Source organism: Balaenoptera borealis, assembly GCF_965194805.1.
Source record: "Balaenoptera borealis genome assembly, chromosome: 3".
Classification (NCBI taxonomy): domain Eukaryota; kingdom Metazoa; phylum Chordata; class Mammalia; order Artiodactyla; family Balaenopteridae; genus Balaenoptera; species Balaenoptera borealis.
The window spans coordinates 28465593-28483880 of record NC_138866.1 but is presented as its reverse complement, the minus strand read 5'-3'; the positions used below and the strand labels follow the sequence as shown (position 1 = coordinate 28483880).

The window sequence follows — 18288 nt, the reverse complement described above, 5'->3', positions numbered from 1 at the left end:
GTAAAACTAGGCAATTTCAGAAAAGATGAAACTAATTTCTTTTTCTTGTGTATGTTCCCCAAAATATAATAATTTTTTTTTAAAGTGCTGATTGTTAAATACTTCATAAAAACCCTGAAATATTTTGTCACTTGGGTTTCCTGTCCCCCTCCAAGCCCGATAACTCTAGCTTGTTCTTCATAAGAGTCAATGAGGCTGAAACTGCAGTGCTTCCCAACAATAACCTCCCAAGACCAGACAGGCTAAAATGACCATTCCCCTCCCCCACCCATTACAGAAACAGCCAAAACACGTGAATAGGAGTCAGTGTTCAGAGGTGCAATTTTGGAATTATCTTGAATTATCTGATAATATTCCCACATCTACATGTCTACTTACTGACATAAATTTATAAAATGCTTGGAAATTCTTAGAGATTACATTCTGTAGTTAAATAAAGGGAGTTTTCTCCCCCAAAACAATAACCAGTAGATGAATTATTTGCTTTCTAGCTAGATATGATGAATAAAATCCTAATGATCTATAAAAAAATTTTTTTTTGATGTTCTAAATGATTGGTAAATGTAACGACATTTTGCCTTCTCTTCATTCTGTGAGCCTTAGATGGTAAAAATGTCATATATAGGGACATTATTCATAATGTATAAAATATTAAATTATAGTACAAAAATTCAGAATTTATTATACTTCAGCCTAAACATTACTTTGAATTATCTGAAAAGGAAGAGCTTGCAAATAAATATACCCCTAAATTTTTAGGGCCAATATGATAAATGCTTGATGTTCCCCCAGGTATTTACAGAACACCAGATTCTCAACTATTGATATGGTGTATAATTTCTCCCAATAAATGTAATATATACCTAGAAACCACAAAGAAATTGTAAATATAGGATTAAAGGCATGTATGGCGATATTATCTAGCTGAACCATCATTTACTTAGATCTCTTTACTTTCTATAGACTGCCATCAATAACCCCCAACAGTTGGTTTTTTCCCCAGGATATATGTATGTGTGTGTGTGTGTGTGTGTGTGTGTGTGTGTGTGTGTGTATACATACACCAAAAACATTTAACCAGTCCAAAAGGTTTACTACTTATGCAAAGACTAAAGAAAAATACGTCTCCATAGGGATACAGATGGTGGACTTCAAATAGGTTCACATGCTAACTGAGTTATTCATCTAGACACATCAGCCTCATAGCATGATTTGAATAGCTGCCTCAGTAAGTTACAAATAACTACTCTAATATGTGAAACATGGAATGTTAAATTGAAGAAACGGAGTCTATTTAAAACTACTTAGGAAAACTGACTATTAAGGTACATTATAAGCCTGTTCTTATATGTGATTGGCTGGCCTCTGCTTTCCTTTCGGATCTCATTTCATATTACTTTTCTTCCAAGTTGGTAATCTCCAGCCACTGGCCTTCTTTCTCTTCCTTGAACATGCCAGGTTCATTCCCACCTGAGGACATTTGTACTTGATGTTTCCTCTTCCTTAAAAAACTCTGTTACCCTGGATTTCCACATTACTGGCTCCTTAACTTTCACACTTCAGTTCAGATGTCACTTCCTCAAAAGAGACCCAACTATCCTATATATAAAGCAGTCCTCTAGACAATAACTCTTATCACCTATAATTTTTTTCCATTTTTCTTATTTGTTTATTCTCTTTCCCTCTCTCTGTCTCTCCCTCTGTCTCTGTCTCTTTCTCTCTGTGTCACACACACACAAATCCTGATAAGCAAGTCAGTTCTGTTCATCACCATCTACATTGGTGCTTGATACATGTAGTAGGCACTCTATAAATATTTATTGTGACTTAATAATGCTTTGTAATATTACTAATTAGAAAAACTATTAGGTTAAAATTTTAATTCTAAGAGTAATAGATGTAATTGTATTTAAAAAACAAATCAAGCAATTCATAAATGTATGAAATACACTGTGAAAGTCTTTCCTCTCCCTACCTCTTCAAATCTATGAGGTAACTGAAATAATATTGGTATACTTTAAATTTTTTTCTGTGCACAAATAAACAGATATCTGTGTGTGTGTGTGTGTGTGTGTGTGTGTGTGTGTGTATGCATGTGAGTGTGTGTGTAATATATATTTATACTGATAATATACTGGGCATATTTTTCCTGATTTTTCATTCAATAATATATCAGGAATATCCTTCCATGTAAAAACGGCAAATCTAATGCATTCTTTTCAATAGCTGTTGTCTTCTACATTATCAGTATATGGCAATGTATTTAACTATTCATATACTGCTGAATATTTAGAGTATTTCCAGATATTTTATTGAGGAAGGGGCGTCTGTCTCTCTTTTTTTTGCTTTTACAAATCATGCTGTAGTGAACATCTTTTTACATATATCCTTTAGCAGTTATTTGAATCTTTACATGGGCTAGATTCCTAAAAGTAGAAAAGCTGAGGTTATTTTTGTGCATTTAAATTTTTGACAAGTACCTCAGATTGCTCCCACAACGCTTATGCCAGTTTCCACTTCCATCAATGGTATAAGGGTGAGGATTACTCCCTCCACCCTCAACATCCCTGAGTATTATCCATATTTTTAATATTTGCCAATATGATAGGCAAAAAGGGAGTATTACATTGTTTTAATCTGTATTCTTTAGTTAGTTGTGACTTTGAACATCTTTTTATATACTTATTGGTTATGCATGTTTCCTCTTTTGGAAATTGACCTAACATTTTTTACCCATTTTCTACTTTTATCTTTTTCTTATTAAATTCTAGGCACTCCTCAATATTCCTAATATTTATCCAGTATTGATAATGTTATTCCTATTATTGTTGTTACATTTATGAACTGTGTAGCAGACCCTTTACATGCATTATCTCATTTGAAACTCACAACAAGTAGATAATATCCTCATTTTAAGATAAAAAATCCTCAGTCCTCATTTTAAGATAAAGAAACTGAGGCTCAGATAGTTATGTAAAATGCCCAGGTATAGTGAACAGGCACTGTTAAACCCTATTGCTGAGATGAACAGTCTGTCAATAGCTATCAGTGTCTTCAATGTGTATTTAGTTTGTCCCAACTATTCTATATCAAGGAGTTTTTCATACTCACATACATGAACAAAGATGGTGGACCAAGTACATTCATTGAAATATAGCTTGTATAAAAGACTGCAACAATCTAAGTGCCTATCAGTAGTAGACTAGCTAAACAAAATATATCAAGGGGGAAAATGAGGTAGGACTTACCTATATGTGCTGAAATAGAATAATTTGCAAAGTATATTATTAAATGAAAAGAAGCAAAGTGGATATTTCTCTGTACATATATGCATAGAATATTTCTGATGATAGCTGTTACCTCTGGGGAAGGGAACGGGCGTGGGTGAGAAAGAGACTTTTCATTATACTTGTTTACACTATTTGATTTTTGTTATGTTGTTATCTTGTGTGTTACTCTTTTTTAAAAAATATTTTATATTTTTATTTAGGTGATGATTATGTATGTTACTCTTTAAATCAAAAAAAACAACTAATGATCCCCCCTCAAAATACAAACAAAATATTTGTGCACTCATATTCATAGCAGCATTATGCACAATAGTCAAAAGATGGAAGCAACCCAAGTGTCCATCTACAAATGAATAGCTAAACAGACAAAAGAAAAGATGATGAAGGAGAGAAAAAGGGCAGGAGGGAAGAGGAAAAGGTGGAGGACTTAGTCAAATCTAGGCAATCTGATTGCAATTTCCACACTGCAATTTAATGCAAAGTTTTCAGAATTATTTAATATATTTTCTCTTAGTTTGTCACTTATCTTTTTACTTTATTCATAGTTGCCATATGGAGTTTTAAAATTTTTATTTGTCAAATCTTTATAACATCTGTGTTTTGTATCTTATATAGGTCTTCACTTCTAGATTATAAAAAAATCATCTTATATTTTCTTTTAGTACTTCTATTGTTTTTTAAGTATAAATTTAAAAAGTTTATACCTTTAATCCATCTGGAGTTTATTTTTGCAAATTGCATGTGACAGATATCAGACCTTATTTTTTTTCCTCCAAATGGTTAGCCATATATTGAAAAGTCTCCTTTTCCTACTGTTTGGAAATGCCACATACTAAATAAACTCTTGTATATGCATGGGTAGGTTACTGGATGGTCAAGTTTCTTTCTTTCTTTTTTTTTTAAGGCTAATCCTTTTGGCAAGTGCTTTTTATTTATTTTATTTATTTATTTAAAATATTTACTTATTTATTTAGGCTGTGCAGGATCTTTAGTTGTGACATGCAGACTTCTTAGTTGCAGCATACGGATCTTAGTTGCGGCATGTGGGATCTAGTTCCCTGACCAGGGATCGAACCTGGGCCCCCTGCATCGGGAGCGTGGAGTCTTACCCACTGGACCACCAGGGAAGTCCCTCAAGTGTCTTTCTGTTTGTTGTGTTACCTATATATTTCAGCTCCAATATCATGTTGCTTTACATTTCTTTCGCTTTATAATATGTTTTGATATCTACTGAGACAAGTCCTCTCTCTTTGTTCAAAATGTTTGTGGCTTTTCTTGGACATTTACTCTTCAAGAGAAACTTGAAAATCAGCCTATCAAGTTCATAAAAAATAAAATCCCATTGGAAGTCTTAGTAGAGTTGCATTGAATCTATAGATTGACTTGGAGAGAATTGATTTCTTTTCATTTTAGAAAACCAAACCTCTATACCTATTAAACAGTAACTTCCCATTGTCTCCTCCCCACCAGCTCTGGCAACCACCATTCTACTTTCCGTCTCTATGAATTCGACTACTCTAGATATCTCATATAAGTAGAATCATACAGTATTTGTCTTTTTGTGACTGGCTTAGTTCACTTAGCATAATGTCCTCAAGTTTCATCCATGTTGTAGTATATATCAGAATTTCTTTCCTTTTTAAGGATGAATAATATTCTGTTGTATGAATAGACCATATTTTGTTTATCCATTCATCCATCAACGAACACTTGGGTTGTTTCTTCCTTTTGGCTGTTGTAAATTATGCTGCTATGAACATGGGTATCCAAATATCTCTTTGAAACCCTACTTTAAATTATTTTGGATATATGCCCAGGAGTGGGATTGCTGGTTCATAATGTTTTTAATTTTTGGATGAACTGCCAAAATGTTTTCCACAGCATCTACACCATTCTACATTCACACCAACAGTGCACAAGTGTTCCAATTTCTCCATATCCTTGCCAATACTTGTTATTTTCTGTTTGTTTGACAGTAGTCATCCTAACAGGTATGAGGTGCTAGCTCATTGTGCCAGCCTCCTTATTTTACAGAGTTAGAAACTAAGAAGAGAAGTGATTTATTCACATGCAGAAGCAGACCAGTTTGCTAAATGCCTGTTCATTCAATGTACAGTTCTCCAAAGGGCTAGTTTATTGAATGACAGATTTCACTGAATTGAGTCACACAGACTTAGCCAGTTTTTAGTGATTAACATTCACCAGATTGCTTCACCAAAGTTTGTCTTTATTACCTACTTAAAATATATAGAAAATTGTGTTGCTTGGAATGGTTTCAACACCTTTTAAACTTTTCTTTAAGATTTTATTTAGTGTTAATTTTAGTGCAGCTGTTTTATCCCAGCTGTTAGATTTGTCAGTCCATCTTTGTAGAATGTCAGTTTCATATTTTAGACACTGATCACTTCTCAAATGATTAAAACACATAAAAATAGTAATCTAATTGAGTTGGGTAGTGAATTGTTATATTTAGGGAAGTAGGAAAAACAGTGGAATAGATTGAAAATGTACTGAAAGACAAAACTATGCCCTGGACACCCAAAATCTATACAACATTTGTTAGTCAATATACATAAGAAATTCTCATTCTGCAATGAGAATTTATATTCCCAAGTAAAGTCCCCAAATGCACAGAACTTTGGTCGTGGCAGAACAGCTGCATCCAAATGGCTGAAAACTAAACTGAAACTCAATTAATGCTTGTAAGGAATGAACAAAGCACAACAGACATCTTCAGAAGTTATCCTGTCTAAAGTAATTTCTATCCTATCCTATCTAAAACAAATTGCTATAATTTGTAAGTAGTTAACCAGTTTTTCAGTAAATCAGTAAAAGAGTAAATTCAGCAAATTGGCTGTTTGGAGAATTGATCAAATTGGCTAGGTGAAAACTGACCAAGAGTCCTCATCTGCACGTGTAAAACGACACTAAGTAAGTGGCAGAACCCAGAATTGAGCCTAAACTTTCTAATTAGTATTATTTAGTCACTATTTTTTCTGCTGCCTCACACTTTCAGTGCCAGGATGGACTGATTTAAAAGTTTCTTTTACTTCGAAATTGTTGTTTCTTCTACTGAGAAAGTTGAAACTAAGATGAATTGTGGGCCTTGGGATGACACACAGAACTAACTCAGACCACTCCATTCTCAGCTTTTCCCCTTGGTTCCATCTGTATGGAAAATGCATTAATGATCTTTATCCAGAGTACATTTTTTCTCTTTATAGTCTGCAAAGGGACAGTTACCAGGACATAGACCTGGGTCCTACATTCTAGCATTACCATGTGGATGTAGGTAAATTCTTTAGGGTTAAGAGGGGATTGAGCATTGAATTGATTCTGCCTAGTCATTTTTTTGTTTTTTAAGGAACAAATAATCACTACATTTTGTCTTTTGTGTATGGAAGAAGAAAAAGTTTTTGTGCCACTATTGATTGTATCTAGCATTTAAGGGTCAGTGTGACATAATCATTATAATGAAAAGACTATGGGTTTTAAGTTGAGTTTTATACATCAGAAAAAATAAGGTGAATTGATGCATAGATAGCAGGATGGATAGATGGACCAGATATGTTATAGGAAAAGGATAGTAGAATGTTAATGGTAGAAGCTGGATAGTAGATATATGGGTATTTACTATAATATTCTTTCAACTTTTTTACGTTTGAAAGTTTTCATAATAAATATTTTTTAAAAACCCTGAAATTTAGACATAGGTCTACTATTTAATAACATTGTTGGGAATTCCTTGGTGGTCCAGTGGTTAGGACTGCACGCTTTCACTGCTGTGGGCTTGGGCTCTATCCCTGGTAGGGGAACTAAGATCCTGCAAGCTGCGTGGTGCAGCCAAAAAAAAAAAAAAAAATAGCATTGTGAGCTTAGAAAAATCCCTTAATCTATCTAGAATAGAAATCAAATAACCTGCTTTGCCTATCTTAATTAAATAAGGATCAAATAATACAATGTATAGGGAAGTAATTTGAAAAGTATATTATTCAATAAAAATGATAAAATAGTGCTCTTATTTCCCCTCTTGGTGATTTCAGTAGCTATTCTTAGTTCAGATCAGTTTGAAGAGAGGAAGAAAATGTTCTACTTGGCTTTCTTAATGAGAAAAAACTCCCACACAGCCTTCAGCTCTCCTGCCGTGGACAGGTTGGTCTCAGTTCTCTCTGAAGGCCATTGTCTTTATGTTTATGAGGAAGGGGACAGAAGGAAAAGCTTAAAAATAAGTATGTAAATCAAATTGCTTTCTTTTTCAGGAAGCAGTAGGGGACACGTTAGAAGAACTGTGGATCTCCTACAATTTTATTGAGAAGTTGAAAGGGATCCATGTAATGAAGAAATTGAAGATTCTTTACATGTCTAATAACCTGGTGAAAGACTGGGGTAAGTGAGGCTGGCTCTTTGCTAACCTTCTACCTCATGTTTATAGAAAATAGCCCTATAGGGAACAAGATACGAAATGGGGACATTTCTTTCTAAGCACAGAGGGAAATAGCTATAGGAGTTCCTATATTTCATCTAAACACTTGAAATTTACATTTAAATATTTACTTAGAATGATTATAATTGAATAGGTCCTGGTCCTATTAATCATGAAAAAAATTAAACTATTGTCCAAAGGCCAAAAGGAATCGGTTTAATAATTCTTGAGTGGAAGACTTATTTAATGTATATATTGCTTTTCTTTTTTATTGTACATTATCCATTTAGCATTTTAAAGCCCTATTGTGTGCCATGAACTATGCCAGGCTGTTGAGATACATAGTTGAATAGGACATTATCCCTGCCCTCAAGGAGTTCACAGCTTAGTGGGAAAGATTAGTTTATGAGTTAATAATTAGAAAACTGTGTGATAAGTTCTACAACAGAGGCTTGAATGAGTTGCTTTAAGAATTTAGAGATGAGAGAATGGGTAGAGACAAAGGCAGTTTAGCTCAGCTGATACTGATGTAGTACAGTATAGAGAAGACCTGTCACTGGAGATTGATTTGTTGATTCTGAACCTCATTTCCTCTTCTTATCCCATCCTTAGATTAGCATAAAGGTAGAAGAGGTACATCTCGCTTTCCCTCCCTTTCCATAGTGTCTTCAGAGAATGACTTCATATGGTATCATTTCCCCTACTTCCTTCAAAATCTTCAACAGCGAATTGTTCTGAATAGTCACAAACTGAGGGCTAGTGATACTGGGATTCACCCTTCAAAATCATAAGAGTAAAACTTGCCATTTTAATATGGAATGTATTCTTTGTACTTGTAGGTGAATTTGTGAAGCTGGCAGAACTGCCATGCCTAGAAGACCTGGTGTTTGTAGGCAATCCCTTGGAAGAGAAACATTCTGCTGAAGGGAACTGGATTGACGAGGCAACCAAGAGAGTACCCAAACTGAAAAAGCTAGATGGTGAGTGACTCTGGGCCAGCTTGGAAACGTTTTCTGGGTGTAAGAATTGAATTTGTAGTGCGGAATCATGAAAAGGAGCGAAACTAAAGAAAATGATAGGTTATCTCTGGTCTCCAAGGCCATTTCTGTCCATAGGAAATTTTGTGGTCCCAGTTTGGGCCAGAGTGAGATGAAAGACTTCTAGAATATTTAGACTGGTATAAGATCATCCCTAAACCAAAAGCTTATAAGAAAGCTGGGTTTATTCTCAAGTCCCAAACGTATTATTTTGCAAAATAATTAGACATAAATAGTAAGGAGTTGCTTTTTCACAATTGGATCAAAATTGTAATGTTCTCTCTCCCTCTCCCCCCTAATTTTAGTTTCTCAATACCTAAGATAGGTGAAAATGTCAGGAGAGATCCCTGACTGACTGGGTTCAAGTCCCAGTTCTAGCTTTTTTGTCATTGGGCTGGTTAATTCATCTCACCAAACTTTGTTCTTTTGTCATCTGAAAACCAGAAATGATAAAAGAGTCACAGACCTCCCTGGGTCTTTCCTCCTTCCAGTGGTCCTATGAGGAAGCCAGGCCATTTTTACCTTAAACCTACACAATGTTATATATCAATCATATCTCAATAAAGTTGGGGGGAAAAGATAATGAACATATATATCACCCCCAAAAATTTCCTTTTGCCTCTTTGTAATCCCTCCCTCCTGCTGCTCACCACCATCCTTCCCAAGGCAGTCACTGATCTGCTTTCTGTCCCTATAGATTAATTTGTATTTTATAGAGTTTTATATAAATGGAATCATGCAGAATGTTCCCTTTTTCCCCTCTGGTTACATACCTAGCGGTAAAATAACAAAGACAGTAGATTGCCTCTTGTGGGAGGTACAGGAATAAACAGGAAGATGCAAACAGGTTTCTTAGATACTGGTGATGTTCTGTTTCCTAAACTGGGTGGTGGGTATACAATAATTGGTTTTGTTACTCTTTATTTATATTGTATCTATATGAATGAATATTTCATAATTTAAAATAAAATAGAACAAAAGAGAGGGTACATTAGAGCCTTGGACTTCAGCCTTTTTATGTTCAACTTTGACCTCTAGAAACCAGTTGAAATCATTTGTCTTCCTTTCTCATTGTGCACAGGAAGTGAACCCCTTCCATTAAGAATGGAAAAGAATCCCTTATGTAGACCCTGAATAGACCAAGCCACATTATATACAGCCTTTTGGACCAAATATTGACTTCAGACCAATCTGAACAGCCCCTAGAAAAACCAGCTGGTCTATCCTAAACCAGTGAGATGGACCAGAACACAGGTGGCCACAGCTGCTAGCTTGCCTCTTTTTGCTCCTCTTCAGTTGCTTGTAAGAAAAACTGAGGGGTGTTAAAGAGCTAAAATGAAAAAGACAGACAATACCAAATGTTAGTGGAACATGGAGCAACTAGAACTCTCATACCCTGCTGGATAGTAATGTAACTTGGTATAACTTTGGAAAACTGGCATTATCTACAGAAGCTCTACATACATATCCCACATGACCCAGCAACTTTTCTCCTAGCTGTATACCCAGAAGAAAAGAACATGGATGTTTACCAAAAGACCTGTATGACAATGCTCATTGCACCACTATTTTAATAGCTATAAATTGGAAACAACCCAAACGCCCAACAACAAAAGAATAGATAAGTAAATTATGACATATTCGTACAATGGAATATTAAACAGCAATGAGAATGAATGAACTATAGCTTCACACAATATACATAAATCATATAAACATAATGTTGAGCAAAAGAAGCCAGACACAGAGCACACGCTACATCATTCTATTCATATCAGTTTCAAAATCAGGCAAAATAATCCATGGTGTTAGACATTAGGATAGAATATACCTTTTGTGGGGGGACAGTGACTGGAAGGGGACCTGAGGAAGTTTTGGGGGTTCTGGTAATGTTCTCTTCCTAAGCTGGGTGCTGGTTACCAGATGTGTTCACTTTGTATACATTTATCAATCTGTACACTTATAATTTGTGTACTTTGTATGTATATTTCAATAAAACATTCACTACCCCCCACAAACAGATGCTGTGGGGAGTACAGAGGGGTAAGACTCTGCTCGTTGCCATAAAGAAGAATCACACAGGAAGAGGCACTGGAGATGGCTCTTAATTAAGGGTAGGGCCTAGATGGAAGGGGTGTTACGGGGGCATTCCAAAATGGAGGAACTTTGTTAGCCAGGAGTCCAGAGGTAGTAGTCTGCAAGATGAGTTTGGGAGATAATGAGTTGATCACTTCATCTGGAGTAGAGGGTGACTGGCTGAAGAGTGAAGACTGAACAGTTGACTAGGGTCAGATTGTGGGCATGCTTCAAACGCCAGAGCTCAGAACTGGCTGGCTCTTGGGCCAGTGAGAGCCTGCAGATGTATTTTATTTTCTGTGCCTTGGTTCTTTTTATTTTTTTCCAATTTATCCCCAATGTTTAGTATTTGGGGGAGTAACATAAAAATTCAGATTCTGGCAATACTGGGATTGCGTATTTTATTGCGAAAAATGAATATTTCTTTGTGTTTAACATACAAAGTTTTTAGTGTGTATAGGGCCTTATTTTTCTGCCTGGTACCTGTAGGTGTTTTTATTTGTAACTCTGCATTTGGGGACCTGAATATTTATAATTACTTATATTAATCCATTTGGGAATTCTCCTGAGAGGCTTTTTGGTTAATTAGAAATTTAAAAGATTATTTTATGATATTATTTTTATTATGGCACACTTCTCAGCATCTCAGAACTCCTCAGGTTAACAGAAAAATATTTTCATTTAGAATTTAACAATCTCTTGCGAATGACCAGTAATAATTTTCTTTTTCATTTTAGGTACCCCAGTAATTAAAGAGGATGAGGAAGAAGATAACTAACACCACATTTTCCACTTCGTGTAACTTATTTAAATGTCATAAGAACAATAGATAAGTTTGGTATAGTTGTCTATTTTAAAGATTCTGTGTGGGGCAAATGGTTCTTAAGATAAAACAAATCTTTCATTCCTTTTTTTCTCGTAACCTATTCAGTGTTTCTCCCCCAAAATGATAACGCCAACTTTATATATTCTAGTTCTCTTTTTAGAAGCTATAAATTTTCAATTTTTGTCTTCAGTCCCAGTTATGCACTGCGTGGCCCCATCTACTGAAACCTTTATAGACCAGTCATTTTTAACAACAAAGGAACAAATGTGATTCTTTATTCAGTTTGTTTAGTTTTTTCATTTTTGTTTTTGTTTTTTTTTAGGCCAGGCATTTAAATATATACACTTAACTTTTGAATCTGTAGGCCATCTTTCTTGAAGGTCCATCTCTTTATGACTCAGAAGCACAAATGTGTCATGCCTTTGGTTTGGGAAGAGCTCCTCTTAGAAATATAGCAGCAGTCCTAGAATCAAGACTCCAAAGTCCAGCTGGAAAAACTATGGTGAAAAAAGGAAAAATTAGTACCTTGGAGGCCTTATAGCCCATGTTATATTTACTTATTTGTTGTTCCAAAAGTGTGTGCATTGTCAACTGGAATTTATGTTGTGTTTACCTGCATGTCCACTCTAGTCCTGCAAACAGCCAGCCAGTCATTCCATGATCCAGGTCAGTGGTTAAAATGACTGTTATGATCACTCCTTTGACCAATACTTTGGCCTTATTACACATACGGACCTGATCTTAGGCATACTTTTTGGTTATAGTTCCTTATATTGGGTTGGCCAAAAGGCTTCTTCGGTTTTTTTCTATAAGATGGCTCTAGTAGCACTTAGTTGTCTTTAACTTCATTTGAAACAATTTTGTTAGATTGTATTGTGACAGCTGTCGTATCAGCATGCATTTAAAAAAAATTATCAAAATTGGTGAATTTTTGTGTAGCCATTTTAATATTGAAGATGGAAGAAAAAAAGCAACAGTTTCTGCATATTATGCTTTATTATTTCAAGAAAGGTAAAAACGCAACTGAAACGCAAAAGAAGATTTGTGCAGCGAATGGAGATGGTGCTGTGGCTGATCGAATGTGTCAAAAGTGGTTTGCGAAGTTTCGTGCTGGAGATTTCTCGCTGGACGATGCTCCACGGTCGGGTAGATCAGTTGAAGTTGATAGCAATCAAATCGAGATATTAATTGAGAACAATCAACGTTATATCATGTTGGAGATAGCCAACATACTCAAAATATCCAAATCAAGAGTTGAAAATCATTTGCTCCAGCTTGGTTATGTGAATCGCTTTGATGTTTGGGTTCCACATAAATTAAGCGAAAAAAACCTTCTAGACTGTATTTCTGCATGCAATTCTCTACTTAAACGTAACAAAAACATTCCGTTTTTAAAACAAATTGTGACGGCCGATGAAAGTGGACACTGTACAATAATATGGAAAGGAAGAGATCGTGGGGCAAGTGAAATGAACCACCACCAACCACACCAAAGGCCGGTCTTCGTCCAAAGAAGGTGACGTTGTGTACATGGTGGGATTGGAAGGGAGTCCTCTATTATGAGCTCCTTCTGGAAAACCAAACGATTAATTCCAACAAGTACTGCTCCCAATTAGACCAACTGAAAGCAGCACTCGTCGAAAAGCGTCTGGAATTAGTCAACAGAAAACACATAATCTTCCATCAGGATAACGCAAGACTGCACGTTTCTTTGATGACCAGGCAAAAACTGTTATAGCTTGGCTGGGAAGTTCTGATTCATCCACTGTATTCACCAGACATTGCACCTTCAGATTTCCATTTATTTCAGTCTTTACAAAATTCTCTTAATGGAAAAAATTTCAATTCCCTGGAAGACTGTAAAAGGCACCTGGAACAGTTCTTTGCTCAAAAAAATTAAAAGTTTTAGGAAGATGGAATTATGAAGTTGCCTGAAAAATGGCAGAAGGTAGTGGAACAAAAGGGTGAATATGCTGTTCAATAAAGTTCTTGATTAAAGTGAAAAATGTGTCTTTTATTTTTACTTAAAAACCAAAGGAACTTTTTGGCCAACCCAATATGTTAGATAAGTAAATATATATAAGCAGTAGTTATATCTGAATTCCTAGCCTAAATGTTGGCCATTCATATTTTTTAAAATTTGCCCTAGTAACTTTTGTCTGTTGACCCTCATGTTGAGAGAAGTGATTGTTGTAAGGGTGTAGAACTTGAAAGACTGGATTTGGTACCTTTCAATAAGTGAAATTTAGTATTTCAAAATATATTTTTTCAAAAAGTTTAAGTTAAACAGCTCTTAAAGTGAATTATGTATATGGTTGTGGATGGAAAAGAGATGTTTCATTATGGAATCCCAGGCAAACGGCATTATTTTTGAGGATTGTCTCGTCTGTGAAGCGTAGCAGGTGATTTAACCTCAGAATTGCAAAGCAATAGTTGGATGCAGAGCTTGGAATTTATCATATAAGAAAAAATTGTTTTTGGAAAATGCAAGATACAGTAGTCAGTAACCAGATGAAGTCCATGGTAGGCTGTGACTGAGTCACTGATAGATTGCAAAAAAGAAGTCAGAGGCCCTCTGCCATATTGTGCCTAAAGTCCCTCAACCAGAGACTATTGGCTCCTATTTCCCCATTTACTTGTGTAAAACTAGTCAAAGAGGGAAGAGTCATCTTTAAAAAGTGATTGCATAAGTAGTCCCGGCTTTCCGAAGTTTTCAGCTGTCATTTAAGTAGGAATTACATGATTTCTCTGAGTCACTCTGATCAAAAGGGACCACTGCTTTGACAATCAATTCTAAATAAAGGTCCAATAATTTTTTTAGCTTCCTTTTGCTCTTCCTTACAGTCTGATAGGAAGAAATCTTTACTCTGACTGGCTTATACATTCAAAGCCTTTGACTATTTCTTTTGTGAACCATAGGCAATGAGAATTTTCCTTGGTGATGTTTAAACTAAGAAGACGATCTTTTCTTGTACTCTGCACTTCATCTAGTAGGTAAGCTTAAAGCCCTATTGCTAGGTATGGCTGTATTTTCTAAAAGTTACGCTGGAAGTGAATATAGTAGGGAATGAATGAATGACTTCATACTGAATTTACTTATAAAATGGCTTACAGTGTTGGTGTTTGGTTTTTCTGAATTCTTAATATAGAAACTAATTTTCTCTGTTTCCTTGTTTCTTAGTGTCTTTTAATCACTGGTAGTTCTCAGAGAAGTGTAAGGTGCTTTTCTGTGTCCATTTCACACAAAATTCATAATTCAGTTCCACTCAACAAATATTGAATGACTTCTGTGCCTCCTTTTCTTGGAATTAAAGCCAGAATCCATGTTATTAGAAAATGGAAGATAAGGTATATGAAGAAGTTCAGAATATTCTCTCAAATCATTCCTTAAATCATTCTTTACTGCTGCAAATTTAGCTGATATTAAATGCTTTTGGTTTATGCTTCTTGGATTAGATATTTGACCTCCTTGGAAGAGATTCTCTCTGTGCTCCTTGTTTAAAGCATTATGCCATTTTAGTGGATCATTCAATTTCTTCTCTTCTTATAATGATGGAATCAGTACAGTATTTTAATTTTTCACAGGAAATTTTATTTTCGTCTACCAAGGAATTCAGCTTTCCTATGTTCCCTAACTCTAAGCTTATGGCTGTATTACCTTGTCAGGTCTTGAAAGGTTTTTGTGTTCTCTGTAAATAGGCGTTTGTTCCTTTAAATCAGAGTTTCTCAACCTTGGCACTATTAATATTTTAGGCTGGATAATGTTGTGGGGAGGGGGGCTGTCCTTTGTAGTATAGGATGTTTAGCAGCATCTCTGGCTTTACACACTAGATGCCAGTAGAACCCTCTCCCAAGTTGTGACAATCAGAAGTGTCTTCAGACATTGCCATCTATCCTCTGGGGCAGAAGGGTGGGAACAAATTCGCCCCCGGGTTAAGAACCAGTGCTTTGTAGCAACATTCCTTTTTCCAAGGTCCATTTATTTTCACTCTGTAGCCATATGCTACCTGAGTTGTTATTTGAGAGAAGGTGATGTATTTAATAATCGTGGATGGAAGGAAATGGTCACTGGTGTTTTCCTTTTCATGCTCATTTTAATAATTTTCACATAACATTAGAAACTCAGGGCTGGAAGGTTCAAATTGTTTTTTAGCAGGGCCTCAGCTTTTATTGTTTAGCATTCTTATCTTAGGACAGTAATTATTAACCTACCTCTCTCCTACTATCAACAGAATCCAACTTTATGATAGATTTTGCTTTGTCTCTAAAGTTTAACATTTCAAGTGTACTTTAGAAAATGGATCATCCTTCTTAGGTGTTCATTCTTTAAGCATTCATTGTCCAATAATGCACAAATTTTGTAGACTGTAGCAGTCATTAAATACAGAAAAATATTGTATAAAATTTGGTAATCATATATGAAAGTAGCTGGTATAGGCACTGATTTTGCATGTGGACCGAAGACTGTCTGGTCATGATAACTTGATATGGTTACTGGATCTATTCCACAAATAGTGGTGGTATAAGACACGTAAATGTGGTTCCTGTATAGAAAGAAATTTTGATTTGAATAGATGCTTCTTCTGATACCTCTTACCAGTGGTCTGAAGTAGCATAAAGAGGAGTACGAAATGAATCTTAACTGTTAACTTATTCTCAGAGTTGGTGATGTGTAAGTAGAGTCGAAGGTGGTTATCTATGTGACCCAGAATCTTCCAGCTGGATTTTTCTTAGGACTAAATGGAAAAAAGTATAGGGCCTAGAGAGGTTGGATTAAATCATTAACTTTAAAAAATTGGGGGGAAAGTGTCAAAGCATCAATCATGAGTAGTCTGATTGTCTCTTTAACTGCAGTCTGATTGTCTGTTCACAAAGACCTTACATTGTTAAGTATTGGTAAAGGAGGAAAAAATAACTGCTAAACTGAAAGTTATACTTTACCAGAAATTAATTTCTTTGGCACACATTTTCGTTATTTGGGCTGCTTAACGTGCCTGTAAATAATTAAATATAAAACAAGATTCAGTGTAGCAGAGTTGGTGCTTCTGACATAGCTAACTTGACCATATTCCTTAATCTTCATTTTAGCATGAGTGTTTTTAACTATAAAGTAAGTGCAATAAAAAAATTAAAGGTGTTTTTTTTTAAATCACTGAACTTTTAGAAATCCCTCATCTATATCTCTATTCTTGCCTTTTTATCAACCACTGACTACAAAGAAAGAAAACTGAAAAACTAGACTGAGTCTTACCTTTTTCTAACCTAAGATAAATTTTCACTTGACACTTGGAGAAGTCATTACTGGATTCTACTTAATTTCCCATATTGGGCAGGTTAGAAGGGAACCAGCCAACCAATTATGATCTAGCAAATTTAACAAGGGGGTGGGGGAGAGTAAGCTATTTTTCAGTAGATTTGCACTTTAAAATGAACTGGATGTTGGTGGAAAGTACTCTCAAAGGGCAGATGGGTAAATACCTAGCCTGCATGTGGATATTAGAGAATCAAACCTCATCCTTGCTCATTCTAAGCCCACCTGAGCAGTAGTTGTGTGTCAGCATAATCAGAGCCAGGATTTCCCTATTTCCTTACTTGGTGTCATCTTCTATGTCTGCTACATTAACAGTCATCCCTCTGGGGGATGTATCAAGTAGAATCTCCTACTCAGAATAGAAACTTTGTGAGTTATCTTTCCTACATCTAGATTTTAAAAATTAATTTAGATGTTGGCTAGATTAAGTTGTGGCTAATGTTACAAGGGTGGGGAGTTCTTTGCTTGTTTGATCAGCAGGGTACCTGCCTCTGAGGTGCTATTGCCTAGAGCGATCAATCCCATCAAAAGACTGGTGAGTTGGTAGCTGTAGAGAATATACATATGGCTAGCTTCTCCCAGGGTGTCAGTCATGATCACGAGCATCACTCCAGAATCTTTGGCTTCTAGAACCAACTCCATTCTGAAGAACGTTTTAACATCTATTAATACGTCGGTAAGAATCTTTTATATGCAGGAATTTTGTAGCATGTCTTTATGACTAAACTTACTGTGTTAAATTATTTAGAAATGTTGAGTTTCTGAACGTTATTTTGTGAGACGTTTTAAAATAGTAATAAATTGTGTTATTTTATAAAAAAATTAATGTGTATCTTTTTTGGTTACATGTCCATTAGTTTTACCTAATATAGAACAACTATGTGAACTTCCAATGATATTCAGTTCCGAAGAAACTCAGTGTTTGGATAACATAGTCCACACAGCTTGTGTGTGTGAGAGAGGGAGAGGGACAGAAAGAGAGAATTAGGGATTGACTCATTTCTTTATGCCAAAAAAATTTTTTTTCAGTAGTTTACTACCAATGATAACCTCCTCTCTCAAGTTTGTAAGTCTTCCCCAGAAGTTCTCTGGGCACAATTTCAAATGACTAGGATCCTGGAAGGAGCACTTCCAGAGACAGCAAGTTACTACTGCACTTGGTTATTTCTAGTCCTCTCCTGACTTCCAGAAGTGTACAAGGTTAAGGTTGGCTGACAGGCCCTTGACTTGTGGTCTGGAATGACCTGACGTTGGCTAGCTCTTTTTTGATACACAAGAAACAGGAAGAACCCAGCAATAAATAGCAGTAATATTACACATTTTCC

The 18288-nt window shown here is 35.5% G+C and overlaps 1 protein-coding gene across 2 annotated transcripts in view; it reads left to right on the top strand.

The window, feature by feature from the left end:
• The window catches only part of DNAL1 (dynein axonemal light chain 1), a 39120-nt gene extending 21335 nt beyond the window's left edge, over nt 1-17785 (top strand). For both annotated transcript variants that reach the window (XM_082383983.1, XM_082383984.1), the window contains exons 6-8: nt 7550-7676; nt 8553-8693; nt 11564-17785. In XM_082383983.1, the coding sequence (XP_082240109.1) occupies nt 7550-7676; nt 8553-8693; nt 11564-11604 (309 nt within the window). In that variant the 3' untranslated portion in view covers nt 11605-17785. The remainder of the gene's footprint in view (nt 1-7549; nt 7677-8552; nt 8694-11563) is intronic.
• The last annotated feature ends 503 nt before the right edge of the window (nt 17786-18288 follow it).